This window comes from Labeo rohita, chromosome 15 (genome assembly GCF_022985175.1).
Source record: "Labeo rohita strain BAU-BD-2019 chromosome 15, IGBB_LRoh.1.0, whole genome shotgun sequence".
Lineage (NCBI taxonomy): Eukaryota > Metazoa > Chordata > Actinopteri > Cypriniformes > Cyprinidae > Labeo > Labeo rohita.
This window is the reverse complement of record NC_066883.1, coordinates 27,872,408-27,895,021: the sequence shown is the minus strand read 5'-3', so window position 1 is coordinate 27,895,021 and position 22,614 is coordinate 27,872,408. Positions and strand designations below refer to the sequence as shown.

Here is a 22,614-nt window from a genome sequence, read left to right as displayed (position 1 = left end):
CCATTATTCAACTGAACTACAGAGCTTGAAGTGCTCTGCATGCCTCCTGACAGCATAATATTGGTCATAACCAAGGCAGAAATTGCAGAGACTCCTAATAACTTGGCACATGCCCAAGTAATAAACCTAACATCGCTGTAGTAGGAACAATGACTCGGGTCTTAATCACATTTATAGACTTAATCACATTAGAAATCAGAGACGCCGAGACAAACACAGCACAGCTAAGGTGTTGTGTTATGAAACCTAAGTGCCATCAAAACTGGATAAAGCAGTAGTAAAGCTGGGGTAATTCAGCATAACAATTTGGCTTGTATCAATATGAGCTATTTCTCATGCAATTCATCCTATAGGAGATGTTCCAGAGAGGAACCATGGTGAAGAGAGACATCAGAGACATCTGAAATAACAACATTGAAAAATGAGCCACTGATACTAAAAGCATGCTTCCTTTTTTAGGTAAAACAAGTCTAAATCTCCTGCCATTTCATTCTGGTCTTGAGACACACTTGGTGTTTTTCAAACCCATAATTTATTAGAGGAGTAGTTTACAAAAAAACAAACTATTCTGTCATCATTTACTCACCCTGTTGCACCATTCTGATCCAAAGAGATGTTAGAATGCTGAAGCGGTATTGGTTTTGAATGTTAAAAGGCAAAACAAGAAAAGCAGCAAGAACAACTATTCAATTCTTTTTTTTTCTGGTGCATTTTATCCTCTAATGTGAATATATCATGTAAATATGGACCAACAGTGTGGGTCTTTTATATGAATGGCAACATGCAGCTTAGGCATTCTGAAAAAATGCAACCCAGGCTCATTAAAATACATGCCTCTATATACATTTCTGCAACACCGTAATTACGTACCTTACTGCACGTTTCTCGGCAGTTTCAAAGTGAAATGTCTAGGGAGTGGCACTAAAACACACGTTCAATATGTGACCATGGCAGGTATTTATTATGTTGGTACAGGAACGTATTGTTGCGTTTTTATGACGTTGCTTGAGGTACGTATTCCCGGCTGTTCAGATTTCAAATATCCAGGGAGTGTCGCTAAAGTTAAATGCTCTATTGTTGCGGGACATATCTCCTACACCAAACCCAAATCTAAACCTACCTGATACACTGTAAAAAATAAAAAACACAACTAAACAACTTGTTGAGTCAGCTTAAAATAATTTGTTACCCTGCTGCCTTAAAATTTTAAGTTCAGTCAACTAAAATAAGTTTAGTCAACTTGAAATGTTAAGTTGTACTAAGTAACAACTTAGTTATTTGTGTTTACTAAACTTAACAGATGGGTAAGTAACCCAGCTGCCTTAAAATTTTAAGTTGATTCAACTCAAATATCTAAGTTGTCACTTAGTATAATTTAACATTTCAAGCTGAATAAACTTTTTTTTGAGTTGACTGAACTTCAAATTTTAAGGCAGCCAGGTTACAAATTATTTTAAGTTGACTCAACAAATTGTTTTTAAAGTGTAGTCCTAACAAATTCAAAAAAATAAAAGTGATATAAAAATGCATTTGTTGATGCAGCCGTGCTATTTTAACTTCTTTATGCGGATTGGAGCCATTTTGTCAAACTGGGGTTCGTACAGGAGCTCTTCATCTCTTAAGTGATCTGGAAATGAACTTTAATCCAGTGTTCTGGAAGTGAACTTCTTTAATCAAAACTCTGTACCTTTAAGTCATACTTCGACAGCCTCTACTGCTTCAACTGGATTCGAACATATAGATACACATTTTCAGTTTGGGAGAAATGTGACCCTGGACCACAAAACCAGTCTTGAGTATATGAGCATGTTTGTAGAAATACATTGTATGGGTCAAAATGCTACATTAGGATATTAAGTAAAGATCATGTTCCATTAAAATATTTTGTAAATTTCCTACTGTAAATATATCAAAACTTAATATTTGATTAGTAATATGCATTGCTAAGAACTTCATTTGAACAACTTTAAAGGACAACTCCACTTCCAGAACAACAGTTTACAAATAATTTACTCAACCCCTTGTCATCCAAGATGTTCATGTCTTTCTGTCTTCAGTCGTAAAGAAATTATGGCTTTTGAGGAAAGAATGTCAGGATTTTTCTGCATATAATGGACTTCATTGGTGCCCCGAATTTGAACTTCTGAAACGATTGGTCATTGTTTTCGAAAAATAAAAATGTGTTTACTTTAAGCACAAAAGCTTGTGTAACACAGGCTTTGTGATGCGTGTCTACAGGTTGTTCTTGAATGATTTGTTAATTTTGAATGAATCTTTAATGTGACTCGGGAAGAACGAGTTGTCTTGGGGAGTGATTCGTTCAGTCGCACATGCGCAACATCCTATTAGGTTCTGTACTGAATGTTCATTTTGCTGAACGAGACTCAAAGGTCCGAGTTGGTAAAATGATCGAATCACGTCTTCAAATCACCATGTTCATGGTCTGTGTACTCCGGCTCAAAAAGGTAGAGTATGTCGCAAAACTCCATGTTATTTTCTCCTACGACTTCAGAATCGTCCGACATTGCTGTACCTTTTTGTTTGACTTACTTGCACTTTCTTAGTCTTTGCACGTTCGCTTTGTAAACACTGAGTCTGTGGTTCCACCTACGTTCTGCGTGACCTTTCGACGTGATTCAATAGTACGTGAATGCGCATCCCAGAGCCACAAAACACAAGATTTTGTGCTTAAAAAGTATACAAATTTTTTTTTTTTAAGACCCTTCTTCCTCGGCTGGGATTGTTTAGAGCCCTTTGAAGCTGCATTTAAACTACAGTTTGGAAGTTCAAAATCAGGGCACCAATGAAGTCCATTATATGGAGAAAAATGCTGAAATGTTTCCTCAAAAAACATAATTTCTTCACGACTGAAGACAGAAAGACATGAACATCTTGGATGACAAGGGGCTGAGTAAGTTATTTGTGAATTGTATGTCCTGGAAGTGGACTTCTCCTTTGAAGGTGATTTTCTCAATATTTAGATTTTTTGCACCCTCAGATTCCAGATTTCCAAATAGTTGTATCTCAGCCAAACATCATATCCTAACAAACCATACATCAATAGAAAGCTTATTTATTCAGCTTTCAGATAATGTATAAATCTCAAGTTCAAAACCGTGACCCGTTGTCAGCACCCATAACCTTGTGGTTAGTGCATTGACATATAGCGCAACTGTGCTCACGTCGACCCGAGTTTGAATCCCGCCTCAAGGTCTTTTGCGGATCCTGTTCCCCTCTCTCCTCCCAGTACTTTCCTGTCAGCTCTCCACTGTCCTATCATAATATAGGTGTAAATAGCCCATAAATATAACTTAAAAATAACAAAAACAAAACTTGACCCTTATCACTGGTTTTGTGGTCCAGGGTCACAAATATAAAGTATATAGAAGCATGTGTTTCCAATGAGCCTATGTTGGAAAAACATCTTGCTTTAAGATCTTTAGAAGAAACAACAACATATAGGTTTTGAAAAAAGGAAATAAGGACAACAATAATTAGGTAAACTAATCCTTTTAAAAGTATTATCATTAGTATCAGATATAGCACTGTTATTAATCAAACAAAGTCACTGTCATTTTGTGAATATCCTTCTCGGAGGGACTGCAGTCAAACTGACATCATTAAAGCCTTATTTTAAAGCCCCATGAAAAATCTCAGTTTTGAAAATGAAACTCGGAGGAAGTGTTATCTTGCCCTTCCCGAGGCTCTTGAAAGATTCTGATATCTACTTAATGCACCATATGAGAGTTTCAATGGCGCGTTTCAAAAAAAAGTTTTCACCCAAGTTTAAATTCAATCAGATAGTTACATAAAACGTTCTCAAGGACACCTTGGAACGTCACTTTTCAATTTTACACTTTGACGCGTCACTAAACAACAGAAATGCATGCTTTTATCCCTTTTCGAATGTTCAAATAACCCATTATTTCCCAACCACTCCATCCAACTCTTTTTCACACTTCATTAGATTAAAAAAAAGGCTCTTGACTTTCTAAAAGATAAGACCGATATGAAGTCACCACCATGGCAACCGTAACTGTGTTAAGTGACTGTTATGCACAGTGATGAAGAGGCATTGGGTACTACAGCTCTGGAGTACAGCTGGGTCTCGTTTCAATGGCGAGAGGGTTCATACAGGCCTTCAAACTCTTCTCAAAAACAACATCAGAGATCAAGCACACTCAAATATTCCACATGAGCTTCTTCTGGGAGGAATGATGCATTTCAAGCTACTTCTCAATATTCCCATGTGAGGTCGACTCTGGTCTGAAGTACAGTATTTTTAGCTGCGCAGACAATATCCAGAAATAATTTACAGATTATGCTAGTGCGCTTGACTTCTCTGTATGTTTGTAGAGCGCATTACATGGGAAAACAAAGCTCAAACGAATGCCTCTCTGACATATACGCCTAAAGCGCTTCAGGCAACCAACCACTTCTGGGAGGCAAAGAAGAAGGAACTTCAAAACCATGAAGGTTATTGTTCTGCGTCACATGCTCGGGTCTAAGAAGCAGCTCTGAGAGTTTTCTTAATCATACGACGGGCTCAAGCATAAGAAGTACCTTTTTGAAAGTGAGACTTCAGTGAAATTATATAACCATCTTTGCACTTCAGGCTTCCTTGTGAACTGTTTGATGTATTGAAGTCATTACATTTCGACAGACTCCACATCCACTTCATGAATTTGATTAATTGCTGTACTTGCCTGGTTTTGAGTCAGACAAAGGATCATTTCAAACAGACAGAAAAGCGTCATTTCAAATCTGTACGCCAGTCTAAACTCAAACTGTTGATCTACTTTCATTTTGATCGTTTCTCTTCCTTCTCTCACCTAAGTTTAAAAAAATTTATTTTTAAAGATTTATTCTTGGCTTTATTTAGATAGGACAGTGTAGTTTGACAGGAAGCGAAGTGGGAGAGAGAGAAGGGGGTGGGATCGGGAAAGGTCCACGAACCGGGATTCGAACTCGGGTTGCCCCGCAGCGCAATGACGCTATATGTCGACGTGCTAACAAGTTTTACATTTTTGGTCAGCGATTTCTGTTTATATTCTATATTATAATAACCAAAAATAAACAGAATATACAAAACAGAATTTTTTATCATTTCAAAATTAAGTTAATTTGACTGTTGATTAATGAGCACTGTTCCTACAAAAAAAAAAAAAATTAAAAACAAAATAATAAAAAAAACCCAAATGAATTAATTTAAAAAATGAATAAAATAATAAAAAATAAAGAAATAATTAAAAAATTAAAATACAAAAATAAAGAAAGAGAAGTTGAAATTTCAACAGACTCCACATCTACTTCATGAAGTTGATTAATTGCTGTACTTGCCTGGTTTTGAGTCAAAGGATCATTTCAAACAGACAGAAAAGCGTCATTTCAAATATGTATGCCAGTCTAAACTCAAACTGTTGATCTACTTTCATTCTGTTCGTTCCTCTTCCTTTTTAAAAGTTACAATTTTTGGCTTTTTATGCTTTTTATTTAGATAGGACAGTGTAGTTTGACAGGAAGCGAAGTGGGAGAGAGAGAAGGGGGTGGGATTGGGAAAGGTCCACGAGCCGAGATTCGAACTCGGGTCACCCGCAGTGCAATGGCACTATATGTAGACGCGCTAACTATGAGGCTATTGGTACCAGCAAGTTTTAAATTTTTGACAGCGATTTCTGTTTATTCTATATTATAATAACCAAAAATAAACAGAATATACAGAACAGAAATTTTTATAATTTCAAAATTAAGTCAAGTTTATTGACTGTTGATTAATGAACACTGTCCCTATAAAATAAAATAATTAAAAAATAATAATAATAAATAAATAATTAAAAAAATAAAATAAAATAATAAAAAATAAAGAAATAATTTAAAAATTAAAATAATTTAAAAAATAAAGAGAGAGAAGTTTCGCCAGTTTCCACATCTGCTTCATGAAGTTGATTAACTGCTGTACTTGCCTGGTTTTGAGACAGACAAAGGATCATTTCAAACAGACAAAAAAGCATTATTTCAAATCTGTATGCCAGTCTAAACTCAAACTGTTGATCTATTTTCATTCTGATCATTTGTCTTCCTTCTCTTGCCTCATCCACTGAGATTTCCTTTGTTATGCAGCGACAGCCAATCATAATTGACCTTTCCACCTTTAGAGTAATTAGCATTCAGAGTGCTCTTAGTTCTGTTAAATACAAAGAAAAGCAAAGAACGAGAATCAATTAAGCTGTAACGCTTACTAGAATAAAGAGGTCATTCGTTTCATCTGAGTCGTTTCGCACCTTCTGTTCGGGCGTTTTAACGTGGCAAGTATGAGTATTGTAATAAACCCCTTCGATCTGTTCATTCCAATACGTCATAGCGGATTACCCTCATTCGCCTCGCTACACTGAAATATCAAACACACGTACAGCGCGCTGCAAACGCTGACCCAAATCAATTAGCCGTGCCCCAAAATCTAATCCTGCTGCACGAAGAGCAGCTCCAACTGAAGCCATCTAAAATAAACCTTATCATTTTCTCTTTAGATGAGGCATCTGTGATATTTACAGTTGGTTTGAAGAAACTAAAAATGAAATGTGATAAGAACACAGGGTTACCTGACTGGAATGGTACTGAAATATGATTTGAAGGCTCTGACAGGAATTATTTCTGTGGGATTTTGAAAGCTTCTGTTGATTTCTGCAGGATGTGAAAGGAAGCAGAAGCTGCTTGGATACTCACCGAGTTGATTCTCAGAGGGAGGTTTGTCAGCATCACGGATCTGAGGAGAGAAGTTGAGAGAGAGATGACATTAGAGGCGCAGAAGGAGCGTTTACAAATGGACCAGAAAGTAAATAAAAGTCCAGCTTGGAGGCACTCCATACATCATTCGTTTTTGACAAGACAATCCAGCATTTTTAAAGCACATCAATAAGCAGCATCTAAACACTAAGGGAGAGAGATGAGTCACACTCTTTTACAAAACTATTCTGCCAACTAAATCACAAACTAATGATTGTTCTTAACATTTAATGTTGTCTTCAAGTCTTCTTGGAAAGTTCTTGCTGACAAGATCAGAGTGATTTTAGTCATAAAAATGGGTTTCTGGGGCAAATTTAACAGTTTGTTTATTTGTTCGCATTAAAATCTGACATGTACTGGAATCTAAAAGTCTGACACAAATTGAAAGTCTGGAATTCAAAACAAAAAAAAAAAAAAAAAAAAAAAAAAAAAAAAAAAAAAAAAAAGCGGAAAACAAATATCTTTATCATTAATAATAATTATTTTATTTTAATGTTAAAGTATTATATTTTATAATTATTTTGTTTTATTTTATCAACAGTCAATGATAAAGATTTCTGTTTTGTATATTGTTTATTTTTATTTTATGTTTATATAATTGAATTTAATCTTTTAATTATTTTATTTTAAAACCTTATTTTATTTAATTTTTAAATAATTGTATTTTTTATTTTTTAATTAGTTTATTTCATTTTTAAATCATTTTAATTTATTTTTTTTTTAAATATTTTATTTTATTTTAGTAATAAAATGCTAATAGACAATGCTCATTAATCAAGTCAATAAATTTGACTTAATTTTAAAATGATCAAAGATTTGTTTTGTATATTCTGTTTATTTTTATTTTATGTTTATTTATTTTATTTAATTACATTTTTGTATTTTATTTAATTTTAAAAATTTAATTTTTTAATTATTTTATTTTATTTTTAAATTATTATATTTAATTTAATTTTATTTTATTTTATTTTATAGGGACAGTACTCATTAATCAAGTCAATAAACTTGACAATTTTGAAATGATAAAGAATTATGTTTTTTTATATTTCGCTTTTTGTTATTTAGTTTATTTAATTTAACTTTTTATTTTATTTTAATTTATTTATTTTAATTTATTTTTAAAATTATTTTAATTTTTAATTATTTTTTTAAATTATTTTATATCATTTTTAAATAATTTTTTAAAATCTTATTTTTTTTTTTTTTTTTTTTTTTTTTACAGGGACAGTGCTCAATAATTTTGAAATTATAAAGAGTTCCGTTGTATATTCTGTCTAGTGTTTAGTTTATTTTATTTACTTTTTAACTATTTTATTTTAAAGCTTTATTTTTTATTATTTAATTATTTTATTTCAGTTTAATTTTTTTTTTTTTAGTTTTTACATTATTTTATTTTATTTTATTTTATAGGGACAGTGCTCATTAATCAACAGTCAATAAACTTGACTTAATTTTGAAATTCTAAAGATTTCTGATTTGTATATTCTGTTTATTTTTGTTTATTACAATACAGAATATAAAAACAGAAATCGCTGACAAAAAATTAAAAACTTACAGGTACTGTATGTATACAATATTTACATATAACAAATAATATAATATATTCCATTTTTCCATTATTATGTCAAATTGAATTTATTTTGAAATTATATATGAAAAATAAACCATCAACCACAGATCAAAGAATATCTGGAGTTTCCCCAATGGTAATTCCAACATTGTGGTGTTGTTCGTTTATGCTAATCTTGTAAATACAATCATTCCGACATGAAGCCAGAAACGGTCTCCCCGTATGCGTAAATTTGCCGTTCAATTAAATTTCTAAAAGAAAAACAAAATGTGGCAAGGATCCTCTGGGTTGTTTAAACTAATAAATCATGATTCACCATGTCATTAGCTCCCACAAATTGTGTGGTTTTGGTGCCCGGAGCTGATGCTGTTCTAACCCCGAGCGCTCGGCTCAATTAGGGCATTAGGAGGCTCATTCTGCCACCAGAGCTGTCAGCGCTGCCAGCCGACTGTGGAGGAAAAGAGTGAATCGATCACACTTCCTGTTGCAAACTTTGAACGAGCCTTCCCCGCTCAACTCAAATCTCACGTCCTTAGGGACACGAGCAGAGAAGCGAGCAAATTCTAGCAATATTCGATGCTCTCCCTAGTCATACTGCGGTATATTAGAGGATAACGAGGAAAAAAGGAGATGGCTTTTGATTTATTGCTACCACTCTGCTAACAATTACTCTAGTCCTGAGCTCCAAGGAGCCCTCAGAGAGCACAGTTTAAACAAGTCATATATCTTTACACAGGGCAAAACGTGGCACATCATTACAGTGAGAAGGAGAGGCTGAATCATCAAGGTGACGTTGTGAATCATGGCACGGTTAGGGGTTCAATCCACGACTACCTGAAGAGGAGAAAACCATTGATTCTGAAACCCCAGAGGACCAGGAAAAGCAAAGACAGGGTCATGCTGTGATGAAAGAGCCACCTCCACTTGTATCATCATCACCCCAGGTTTACCATCACAGTCCTTGCTCCAAATACACAATAGAAGTGTGCTGCTAAGAGAAGTGGTGTAGTCTGGTGATAGTCCACATTAGACAGGACTTCCTCCATCTGACAAACTCTAAACCGATTGGAGGCCATTTAGAAGTTTGGGGTCAAGATTTTTTTTTTTTGAACAGAAATAATATTCAGTAAGGATGCATTAAATTGATCAAAAGTGCCAGTAAAAACATTTATAATACTAAAAAATGTTTAATACTGTGTAAAAAGATAACACTATGCTGAGAGAAAAAATAAAAAAAAATAGTAACAACATTAGGATTTTTCTCCATATAATGGACTTCATTGGTGCCCCGATTTTGAACTTCTAAAATGTAGTTTAAATGCAGCTCCAAAGGGCTCTAAACGATCCCAGCTGAGGAGGAAGGGTCTTATCTAGTGAAACGATGTGTCATTTTTTTTGGAAAAATAAAAATTTGTATACTTTTTAAGCACAAAAGCTCATGTAGCACAGGCTCTGGGATGCGCGTCCACGACGCGAGGAATCACGTCTAAGTTCATTGTCTGTGTACTCTGGCTCAAAAAGGTAGTGTATGGCAAAAAAACTCAAACACAAAACACAAAAAATGTGGTTGTAAATGATCCCGGCCGAGGAAGAAGGGTCTTATCCAAGCGGCAACCTCCTGGTCTCCCTCTTGAACCCAACACGGAAGTGACTAAAACTGTAATTCATCGACTGGGCGCTAGAGACTGGCTGCAAAAGGGAGTCAATCCCATAGACTCCCCATGTTAAAATGCCTAACTTTACAGCAGAAAAAAATATGTTTACAGCATGGTACAAAAAGTGGTTTTGGTCTATATAGCTAATTTTGCCCTTCATGTCAACTGTGAGGGGGGTGAATTTTTTTATAACTCATTCGTTTAAATTATATTAAGCCTTAAAGTTCTGCATAATTTTGGGCGTGGCCACTTGAGTGACAGGTGGATTGCTGCTGCTGTCACCACTGTCGCGCTAAGTGGGCGTGATTTCAGCAACCAGCTCCACCCACATCCCGCCTCTTTGCCCATTTTCGATTATCCGGGAGTGACGTGCAGTGACGCGATTCCAAGATGGCGACGGGCGACTCCAGCCCACTAAGAGCTTCAAAAACACTCTTCAGAAACCTACGACACAACGCCATAGACTGTAAAAAATATGGGCGTAATCTAGCGAAACGATTGGTTACTTACGTAAAAAAAAATAATAAAATAAATTTAAATGCTTTTTATTTTCAAGGGTTTTTCTTGTATCATGAACTCTGTATATTCTGGCTCAAGGCAGTTAGGGTATGTCAAAAAAAAAAAAGACCGTATTTTTTTCCTTAACTTCAAAAATCTTTTCAAAATCATCCTACATCACTGCAGAAGTTCCGACCCAGTCTTTGCAAAGTGAACATGCAAAAAAATCTTCAAACACCCTTAACAAAAAAGGTAAAACGGTGATATAGGATGATTTTGAAGTTGAGGGAGAACATGAGATGGGAGTTTTTCGACTAACTGTCACGAACCGGAACAAAAACTGTCCAGGCAGAGTAAGACAAGATTAAAAAGTATATAAATTGTATTATTTTTATTAAAATAACCGATCGTTTTGCTAGATAAGACCCTTGGCTGAGATTGTTTACAACCGCATTTGGGATCGTTTGAAGCCGCATTTAAACTGCATTTTGGAAGTTCAAAATCGGGGCACCATATCAGTCCATTATATGGAGAAAAATGCTGAAATGTTTTCCTCGAAAAACAATTTCTTTACGACTGAAGAAAGAAAGACATGAACATCTTAGATGACAAGGGGGTGAGTAAATAATTTGTAAAATGTTGTTCTAGAAGTGGAGTTCTCCTTTAATAAGAAATGTGCCTTAACTGTCACCCCCATTTTTGAACACAAACGTGAAAGTGCACTATCCAAACTTAAATTATTATAATTCGTGAACGCATACATTTTGTAATATGAATTTAAAGTACCATTTCCATGATAATGCAATGTCCTATTTTAAAATTTTAAAACAATTTCACACTAATATTAAAATGGCTTTCACAGGTAGAATTTTCTTTTAGTTGATATATAATTTATTATGATTTCTAAAATGTGACGGGGAAAAAGGCAACAACAAAAAAAAAGAAGGTCAGAACTCCTGTTATGATATAGATTTTTGAGGTGCACTCTTGTCAAAAATTAATCTATAACTGTTCCTACATAATTTGTAGCAAATAACAGTGGTAAAGTATCTATTTAGGAGACTTAGACCTTCCCAATGGTATATAGTTTGTCATGATTAGATTAAGATTTATTTGTAATATAGTGAAGTAATCTTAGGCGTCCCACTGAGGGGACAGGGGAAAAGGTTAAGCAGCAAATCAGCATATCAGAATGATTTCTTAATGATCATGTGACACTGAGGGCTTGAGTAACAGCTGTTGAAAATTCAGCTTTGCATCACAGGAATAAATTCCATTACAAGTAATGGTTCACAATATTACTGCTTTAACATATTTTTGACCCTTTTAAATATATTTTTGTGCCCCAAACCACTAAATGGTATTTCTAGGAATTTTTATCAGTTCGCCTGAAGTTACCCAGTTGAAACAAGCACTTTTGAGGATGAAATAATCACTGGATATGCCAATGGTTGCAATATTAGTGGCATCTAATCTTTGAAAGATATTCATAGTTTGTACCGTACCAAATTAGCAAGTTAACTAAATAATCACAAGCCGATTAGCTATTATCACTTATAAATGACTCAAAATTCAGACCACACAGTCTTTTTTTTAAATCTATAACTGATTACAGAGAATAATGAGGACTATTTAAATATTTAATTTTTATGCAGGTCTGATAATTTATTTTATATTTAACATAATCCTGTTCTTAAAGGGATAGTTCATCCAAAAATGAAAATTCTGTCATTAATTACTTACTCTCATATCATTCCAAACCTGTAAACCTTCATTCATCTTCGGAAGACAAATTACAACACTTTTGATGAATCTGAGAGCTTTCTGACCCTCCATAGACAGTAATGCGACTGACACGTTCAAGGCCCAGAAAGTTAGCAAGGACATTGATAAAATAGTCGTGGTACTATCATGAAACTGAAGACACAGAAGACAAGAAATTGTTGAAATGACAAATAAAAACAAAACAAACTGCAGCTTTAAATGAGACTTTTTTCTTTACATAAGTGGGTCTTTGCCAGAAAAAAACTGCTACTTTCCACACAAAGGACTTTCAAAATTACATCTTTTCAAAATCGACTAGTCAGTGGGCTGTCTGAAAGACTAGCCAGTCAAAAAGCCCTGTATAATTAGGCTGGTTTATGCCCACCAGAGACCATCGGATGTGCTTCTGTGGATAAATGAATACAAAGTGCCCACTTTCAATAGGTTACCTGACAGATATTGAACAAATAAGTAGGCAAAATAACAACCATAACCTTTCATTGTACAAAACTACCATAGTCCTTACAAAAAAACATGCATAATAATAGGAACTCTGCACACACCAGGTGATTTGAAATCCGACAGTAATTGTCTTGAAATGTACCGGTGAAGCCGGTACATTTGTTACAAAAGCGCTGCTTTGAAATCTCTGGTTTTAATGGGTCTGAATTTAGTCACGCAACTTCTTACAGAGGGTTAATTGACTGTCAGCATGGTAAAAGCCGTTATGAAAGGTTGCGTGTCTAAATTCAACCCCTGTGGTGAACTGCCACAAAAAAAAAAAAAAAGGTTCGAACACATTTTCTCTTTTTTGTGCATTTATTTGAAACGAGGCACGTCATCACTGATCAAACTGTGCACATCATCTCCCTCCCACCACTTCGTAGATGTCGATCACATTGTCGAACATTGTGCCACACAGAAATTTCTCACTTATATGTTTCCTTTCACAGACTCATTTTCTTCATATAATCAACAGGGGAGCGATATAAATCTGTTTGAAGAAAGTGGATAACAGGATGCCAGGCAAAACGTCTTCACGGACTACTTGTGCTGTCAGATTTTTGATCTGATTGCAATGAGAGGAAAATTTATGCATGGGCAGAAAGGACCACATCAGAACTGATTTAATTCATTGCCAGGGGTGGGTAGAAGGCACTGACTTAATTAGGTTCTGCAGTTTAAGTCAAGCTCAAGGGTTTCACCTCCTCATCTTTGTTCATACTTTTTGAAGCGGACTCAACAAGAGAAAATGGGTCGTTGCAACAGCTGTCATCTGGATAACAGATTAAATACGATAGAGCGGAGGTGGTTGTATCATGCTACTTTCTGGATTACACAACCCTGGCCTTCTATTGTCTTCAGCAAAAAAACAACATTAAAATTACACAGCCTGCTCATCCGCTTCAATCTTTACAACTTTAAGTTCAACACAGAATGACAGAGAGTGTTTTTTTGTGCGCATGGGATATTTATTCTATCCCAAGTCTACTTCAGAGCTGATAACGTTCCCAATCATCCACTTACAATCTCTTTTTTTTTCTTTTCCTTTCTTGTTTTTTTTTTTTAAAACACACATAAACCCAGCTACAGTGCCCTCCACAAACATTGGCACCAAGGGTTGCGCTAGACTTTAAAGGGGTCATCAGATGCCCATTTTCCACAAGTTGATATGATTCTTTAGGGTCTTAATGAAAAGTGCTTTGGTTGAAATTTCTCAATGGCAGTGTAAATAACAACTTTTTTTCCTTGCCAAAATCAGCTCTGCAAAAATCTTCCTGTTCTGGTCGAGGTTGCTTTAAATGTTAATGAGCTCTGCTCACCCCGCCCCCCTCTTCTCTTTGTGGAGTGACGAGCCTGTTTACTTTAGCCGCATTTAGGCGCGTTTAGCTGCTAAACTTGCTAACTAGCATGGTATTAGGAAAGGCGATAAAAAACCCCTTATACTCACTTCTGCTGTAAGTGAAGCTGGATCACAAATGATTTGCACAAACATAGACGGATATATGTAGATCGGGAGGCGCATTCCATTCACAAACAAACGTAATCCACTGCATTTTCAGCGGCTCAGATGTCGGGAGTAAATGACGACCACTATGTTCATTATTACATCCAGCAACATAACACCTCAATAGCTCATTTGGAGATATTCTTGTCTAATTTACATCCCTGCTCCGGCATCGAAACAATGGAGGTCGGACTGTTACAGCTGATTTAGGCGGGTCTGAGGTAAGATGCTTATGTCAATCAACTATCGTGAGAGTGGCCTCTGTCCAATGTGTTAGAAAAACATATTTGATTGCTTTTATTTTTGTTTACATTTTAATTTTTAATCATAAACCTACAGGACGACAGCACAGTGTTTAAAAACAACAAAATATGCCAGGGCTGGGTAAACAACAACAACAACAAAAAAACGATTTTAATAGATTCTCATTTTAATGAACCAATATCGATTCTTAAATCACAATCAATCTTTGGTCTATGCTGTTTTCAGTTGATGAATGAACAGTACATGTAACTTTCTTCTAATAAATAGCAACAGGCAAGGCTTTGTGTTACTTTTGATATGAAACAAAGTCTCAGATTTCAAATTCTGTCCAATTCATTAGGAAATTCAAGCAATAAATACCGTTTTGGCACTCTTAATGTGGTGTGATAGATCGTTGTAGCTTCTGGGTACTCGTCTGTGCTTAATCAAATGCATAGCAAAAGATTTGTGACAGTTTCGTTTTTGTTCTGGATCCAGTGCTCTGCTGCCACACTGGAGCGCACTCGCCACCAACTAGACAGGGGTGGAAATTACAGTTACAATTTTACAATAGATCACTCTCAGTGTAATCTGTCAAAAGGACGGACGGCCTTCAGATTTTTCCATCACTGATTAAAAAAAAATTCCATCAATGACAGACAGTTTTCGGTTAATGCAACCTCTTATTGGCACCCTCTGTAAATATAAGCAAAGGCAGCTATAAAAATAAAATGTGCATCCTTTTGAAATTTAATTTAAATATTCTAAAAATTCTAACCTTTCATTGAAGTAAAACAATGGAAATTGGGCAGGAAATATTATGAAATAAATGTTTTTTTTTTTCTAGTATAACAGCTCTGAGTCTCTCCTATAATGCCTGATGAGTTTGGAAAACACCTGGCAAGAGATCAGACACCATTATTTCATACAGAATCACTCCAGATCCTTCAGATTCCCAGCTTCATATTGGTGGTTCTTCTCTTCAGTTCACCCCACTCATTTCCTATAGGGTTCATTTTGTCCTCAGTGACACATTTCTGTGTTTGTTTTAGATCACTGTCCTGATGGAAGATAAAACCACGACCCATAATAAGATTTCTAACAGAGGCGGTCAGGTTTAGATTTTTTTTATCAGTTGGTATTTGATAGAAACCATGATGCCATGTATTTAAGCAAGATGTCCAGGATCTCTGGCAGAAAAATAGGCCCATAATATTAAAGATCCAGCAGTATATTTAACTGTGGACATGGGTACTTTTTATCCCTGACTGCACCATACCCATCTTGAGTGTTTGCTGCCAAAAAGCTCTTTTTTTGTTTCATCTGACCATAGAAGCCAGGCCCGTTTGAAGTTCCAGTCATATCTGACAACTGAATATACTGGAGTTTGTTTCTGAGTGAGCAGGATTTTTCTTGAAACCCTCCTAAACAACATGTGATTGGGGCTATTTGGCTATTTTTTTTAGGCTTTCTGCCCCTAAGACTCAACTAATAATCCTCGGAGAGTCTTTGGCCACTCAAACTGTCATCCTCCCTGTGCATTAGGATGATATAGACACGCGTCCTCTTCAAAGCAGATTTGTAACATTTTCTGTTGACTGGAACTTCTTAATTATTAGCCTGATGGTGGAAATGGGGATTTTCAATGCTTTAGCATTTTTCTTACAGCCACTTTCTATTTTGTGAAGTTTAGCAATCTTGTTCCGCAGATCAGAACTATATTATTCTTTGGTTTTACACCTTGTGATGGACAATTAAGGAAATTTGGCCTTTGTGTTCCTCATATTTATAATCCTGGTCAACAGGAAGTCATGGCTGGACAATTCAATTTCATGCTCTTAGTCACCATGGTGTGCACAAAAAAAAAAAAAGGGAATATAAATGGGAACATACTTCAGAGATATTTCACTCATAAGAATATCTAGGGATGCCAATCATTTTGGCCAGCATTAACTATATAAAAACATTTATTTCATAATGAGATTTTCCGCCGACTTTCCATTGTTTTACTTCAATGAATGGTTCGAATTTTGTGAATTTTTTGAATGAAAGATCAAAAGGATGAAGGATGCACATTTATTTCCACAGCTGAATTTGCTCTCATACTTACTGAGGGTGCCAATATTTGTGGAGGGCACTGTATCTAGATGGCGAATTTTCATTGTTTAATAAATTGCCTAATTTGCACTTATTATTTATCCCTTAAAGTCAAAAATGAACTAATAAAAATCATTTTTGTTAAATAAAATAAAGCTGAAATAAAATCAAATATTAATACTACATTAAAAGTTAAACACTCACACAAACTAGAAACTATAAACACATTATTTAATAGGATAGTTCACCCAGAAATGAAAATTTGCAGCGAAGACTGACACGCAAAAAGAAATTGTTGAATAAAAGTCATTATTTTTGTTTACTTTGCACACAAAGTATTCTCATAGCTTCATAAAATTCTGGTTGTATCACTGATGTCACATGGACTATTTTAACAATGTCCTTACTACCTTTTTGGACTTTAAAGTGTCAGTTTTGTTGTCTATGCAGGGTCAGAAAGCTCTCGGATTTCACCAAAAATATCTAAATTTGTGTTCTGAAGATGAAGGTCTTAAGGTTTTGGAACGACATGAGAGTGAGTAATCACAGAATTTTTATTTTGGGGTGAACTACACCTTTAAGGGTTTTTATTGTTGTTGTTCCCCCATTATATCCAAAAAGAAACCTAAGGAAGGTTTATTCTTCGTGGGAGACCTCCAAACACAAAATAAAGAAAATTATAGTCCACAGACAAAATCGAAAAAGAATGAAGGACAAACTCTACCCACCAACATGTGGTACACCAGGGATATCAGAGACAAAAACAATGCACCCAGAAGACAACGACTGCATGTGGGCAGTGCTAAGAATATCAAATAAAAAGCACAAGACACATGTGGGACTCATAAAATCTTTTTCCTTGATTTACAAGGTCATACTTGAAAATCATAAATTCAACACATTGTCACATCTCACGGCTGCCGGGAACCTGTTTTGCTGCTGATACAGCCATTGATGAAGCAATTACAATTCAATGGCCAATGGCAGAGTCAGAATTAACTTTCTATCCGGCCCCATCCATATCCTGTAGTTTAAAGAATTGTTGTCACAAAGCACATCAGAGGAGCCAGTTTCTCTCCATTGATGCCTGATCTGAGCAACGGGTCTCAAGATAATCCCTTGTGATGGCCATTTCTTATCCTTCTGCAGGAAAAGAACCATGCAAGCCCAGAAAAAAGCCGTTCCGTCACCATTCCCATTGCTTTCAAATACGTCAAAAACACTCTTCTGTGGGATTCTGTGAGAAAAGGACAGTGCGGCACAGATGGCGAAGCCTAGAACTGCCGGCGCAAGCATGCCGAGATTGCAAGCAGCAGCAAGTAGCTTGAGTGACATTTGCCAGCTGGCTCTCAATATCCTTCAGCTAAACCAGCACTGACAGGACCGAACCTGTTTGAAGAGGTAAAAATGAATCACCAGTCGTTTCACATGGGCAAGGCTGCTTGAAATTACAGGGCCAAGCTTAATTGGAGTTGGGTTTAATATGTGTGCTCGCCTTCCAAGAGCAATTCAATCAAGGGAATCTTCTGAAACATCCTTGATTGGACCCACCTTTCAATTTTTTCATTCGCAGGCCAAGGTTGGTTCGCTGTGTGATATATGGGAGAGTATTCCAGCACACACCAGTGACCTGTCGAGTCTCATTTGCCCTCTGTTCCCTGAGCCATTGAGATTCCGAGTCCAGCGCCGTTCCTCGAGCTGCATGACCAATGTGGCCGGTTATTGAGAAAAAGGTTGACAGCAAAGGTCATGCAAGATTGAAAAGTTGAAGATGAAAACTGCACCTTGGTATATCTTTTATGAGCTGTTGGTTGTGTTGTAAATCACATGACTTGCAGGTTGCGGGGTTTTTTCTTCATATTTCGAGCCAAATTGTAATCCCTGACCTGTATCCGAGAGCAAGGACAAGTGTACGACCCAACAACGTAATCTGCATGCAACCACTGTCCTGCACAGACATGGTGTCACGTGAACTGCATAGGTATTAAGGAGAAAACTTTTAAAAAGAAATATTTTTCTAAAGTAAAAACATTTGTGACCCTGGACCACAAAACCAGTCACAAGTGTCAATTTTTCAAAACCTATTAAGCTGAATAAAAATAAGCTTTCCACTGATGTATGGTTTGTTAGGATGGGGACAATATTTGGCCGAGATACAACTATTTGAAAATATGGAATCTGATGGTGCAAATCAAAATATTAAGACAATTGCCTTTAAAGTTGTCCAAATTAGGTTCTTAGCAATGCATATTACTAAGTTTTGATATATATTTACGGTAGGAAGATTAATACTTAATATCCTAATGATTTTTTGCATAAAAGATCATTTTGACCCATACAGTTTATTTTTGGCTATTGCTACAAATATAACTGTGCTTCTTAAGACTGGTTTTGTTGTTCAGGGTCACATTTTACATTTATATTTAAAAACTGCATCTTTCCCTAACACATTGGTGACTCCTGACACAATAAAGTCAGTCACAAGTTTCTGTATAAGACAGCAATTTCACTTTTAGCCCGACTTCTTTTCTAACGCATTAATTTTGCAACAGCGTCTTTGTGATGACACGCCAAACCTGAAATATCTCAGACTGCTATAATGCGATCACATCAATCATTCATCAAGGAAAGTCATTAGCTAAAGCAGGAACTCCAATAACTTTCTCTTCCAAGGAAGTCTGCTTAAAAACAACTACACGGTGCTGAATGGTGTCAAATTTGTTAAACGATACTTTAAAAAGTACCAAAATTAAATTAATGAGTTGTATGTATATTGTATTCATTATTCTAATAATATAAAAATTAATTTGTATTAATTGTTACCTGTTTCAGTAAATGTAACAAATATATATAAAAAAATGTCAATTATAAATATAAAAATATAAAAATACTAGGGGTGTCCATTTAACATGTTAATTTAGCACAACTAATTTTTTTAAAATTTATATTTTATATTACAAGTGTTAAAATTAAATACTCATAACTCCTGAATGAGAACAGGCAGCACAGAATGAGAAGACAGAGTTCAAAAACAGGCGGAAGGTCTGCGGAATAAAACAGAATCGACATGAATTGCTTTAAACTTCACACACAGTCATACAAATTCAACATATTTGCCCAGATGCAACAGAACGAATGCTCTTCTAACATTCATGAAGGGTTTATTTTCAACGGAAATCACAATATACAGACTTTCTCTCCAATGATTTCTATATCACTGAATTATTTCTTAGCGCATATTAATAGATGCATTCAATTGTGATTTATTTCATTCATTTCAACATCATGTAATTTAAGTTTAAATCAACTGGCAGCCCTACTAAACACATTGAAAAGGCAGAGAAAGCAAACTTCAATGACAGCAGCGGCACCATTCATTTGAATCCTTGATTGCAACCAGTCAATCCTCTCACCCCATGTGCTCGAGGATGTGTCTCTTTGAAGAGCATTGATTTAACAGTAGGAGGGCCTGAACAATTGTCCACCCTGTCATCTAAGTGCTGTGCTAATCAAGAAAAGCTTCTCAACTATTTCATGTCTATTTCTTCTCCTTTCCATCTTTCTGAAAGGATCTAGAAGGAACTATTCATTAAAATGTCCACCTTGGTACTGATACGAAGTATAGGAGTGGTTTTGCTTTATTTACATTCAATCAACCATGAATGCGTGAACCTTCAACCATAGTGAGGATAACAAACTGAACTATTTCACTTTTAATTTCACCTGCTTGAAGAAAAGAGATTGAAAAATCAACAAAGAAACGGAAAAATCCATAAAAACCCAAGACATACAAACACATCTGACCCTGGGTCAAGGTCTAAACACAAGCGTATTACATCTTCCTTTTCACCAATTCCAATGCGCTCACCTGTCTTTCTCCTCCTCTGTCCCTCATTCCCTCTCCTGACCCAGAATGTCAGTGGCATTTCTGCTTAAAACTCAACAAAAGCGATACCAGAAAACGAATGCATTAACCGTGAAACCTATCAGGAAAAAGCAGAAACGGCTGACGCAATAAAAGAGATGAGCGTTACTTGCGGCGAGGATCATTCTCTCAGCATTTCAGCTGTGAAGGCCCCTGTCAAAGGCTCTTATAGTTAGACAAACTCAATTCAATGCTTATTGCAATACAATGACAAAGCCTTTGATTTAGCCATAGATGGATCTGCTACCAAATAAGACAAAATACTGATTAAAACGCAGCAGTTAAATGAACTTACGGATGCACTTTTTGTCCACTAATGTTTACAGATGATAAACAGTAGTTTATGAAACTAATAAATTACATTTTTGCCTTCTGAAGTTTGCAACCTATTTAATTCAAGGATCAGGATATTTCAATGCATATAGGTGATTTGACCAGTGCATAACTACCGCTTTTTAGGTGTTTTCAAAATTTGCTTTAGACTGATTTACCTACAGTAGCAACACCAGGGTCATAGACTGATAAATATATATCTTGAATGTAAAGTTATTCACTTTGTATAACAAATGCATTAACGTAAAAGCAATTTATGAAATATGTTTCTGTATATTTTAGTCACAATTACTGCGCTACTGTGCTTTATACATCATCTGAAAGCTGAATAAATAAGCTTTCCATTGATGTATGGTTTGTAAGGATAGGACAATATTTGGCCGAGACAAATGCACAAGAAGACAGGATAATAGGGAGACTCTTAATGGGAAAATCGGTTCAACACTGCAGCTGGAATTGCTTGCCAGCTCAGCGCTTTCTGTTTTGGCTTGTTTACGGGTTTGTTCACACTGGTCATGTTTGGTTAGACTAAAACAAACTCTGGTGCGATTTCTCTGTTAGTGCGGTTCATTTGAGCAAGTGTGAACACTGCAATCCGAACCCTGGTGCGCACCAAACAAGCGCTTCCAAACACTCTCTGGTGTGGTTTGATTGAAATATGAATGCGGCACAGACCAAATACTTCTAAACAAACCAAAAACAGGAAGTAATGACAAGTTGCGACGCTATGCGACATGTTTTCACGAAGGAAACACACAGTGTATCCAAAACAAAATGAGCAGAGGGCAAACATAGAGCCATGAGGAAGTAAAGTGCCTTTTAGTGAGTTCAGATGTCATAAAAATAAAATCATATACACGCAACTAGTGTTGTCAAAAGACCCGGTACTTCGGTACCAAGTCGGTACTAAAAAAAATTAAATGTTACGGTACCAGGTTTTCTTAAGTACCGGTGGTACCGAGCACCCGGTCAACCCGGTTCTTGCTGCGCTATGCGAAAAGTGCGCAGTTGCGTCTTCTTCATAAAAGCACAAAGACACAGCGACCGGTGGTGCTGCTGATGCGGCTGCTCTGAATCCGCTTGTTGAAAAGAAAGGAGGAAGGAGCCTCGTGTGGAAATATTTTGTATTTGCGACTGATGACAAGGGCAACATCATAGATCATCAGAACCCCATCTGCAAACGGTGTTATCGAAGTTCTCTCTCAAAAGGAGGAAATACATCGAACTTAATAAAACACCTCAAAGACCGACACCAAGATTTAATGAAAGTTCAAGCAGGTAAGTTTTAATTTAATTTTATATTTAGAGCTTCTGTTATAAAAATTATACGTTAAATAAACATCGCCATTTGCTTAGTTAATCGTTAGCATAAGCGCGGCTAATGCTAACGCGAGAATTAGAATAAACTTCTTTATTAAGTGTTTAATGCTCCTATAGCGTTTATTAAAAAAAAAAAAAAACAGGACATGATAGTGTACTATTTTTACACACCTGAGGCTTTTAAATGACCCGTGTAGCTAAAATATGTGTGTTAGAGAACAAATGTACAAATGTATGGTTAATGTTTATAGCCTTAAAATCGGTCCATCAGAAAAGCAGTTCTAGGCTATAAAATATAGTTTGCGCAGTTTGATTAAATAAAAGTACAGTCAAATACAGTCCAGTATAGTTTGGTAAAAGATACTATTCATTAACATGACTTAATATATTATCTAACATAAATTTACAGTGAGTGAAC

At 35.7% G+C, this 22,614-nt stretch overlaps 1 protein-coding gene across 3 annotated transcripts in view; it reads right to left on the bottom strand.

Moving 5' to 3' along the window:
• b3glcta (beta 3-glucosyltransferase a) overlaps window positions 1-22,614 on the bottom strand; it is a 103,112-nt gene that overhangs the window by 62,369 nt on the left and 18,129 nt on the right. For all 3 annotated transcript variants that reach the window (XM_051130107.1, XM_051130108.1, XM_051130106.1), the window contains exon 3: window positions 6,724-6,763. In XM_051130107.1, coding sequence (XP_050986064.1) covers window positions 6,724-6,763 — 40 coding nt within the window. The remainder of the gene's footprint in view (window positions 1-6,723; window positions 6,764-22,614) is intronic.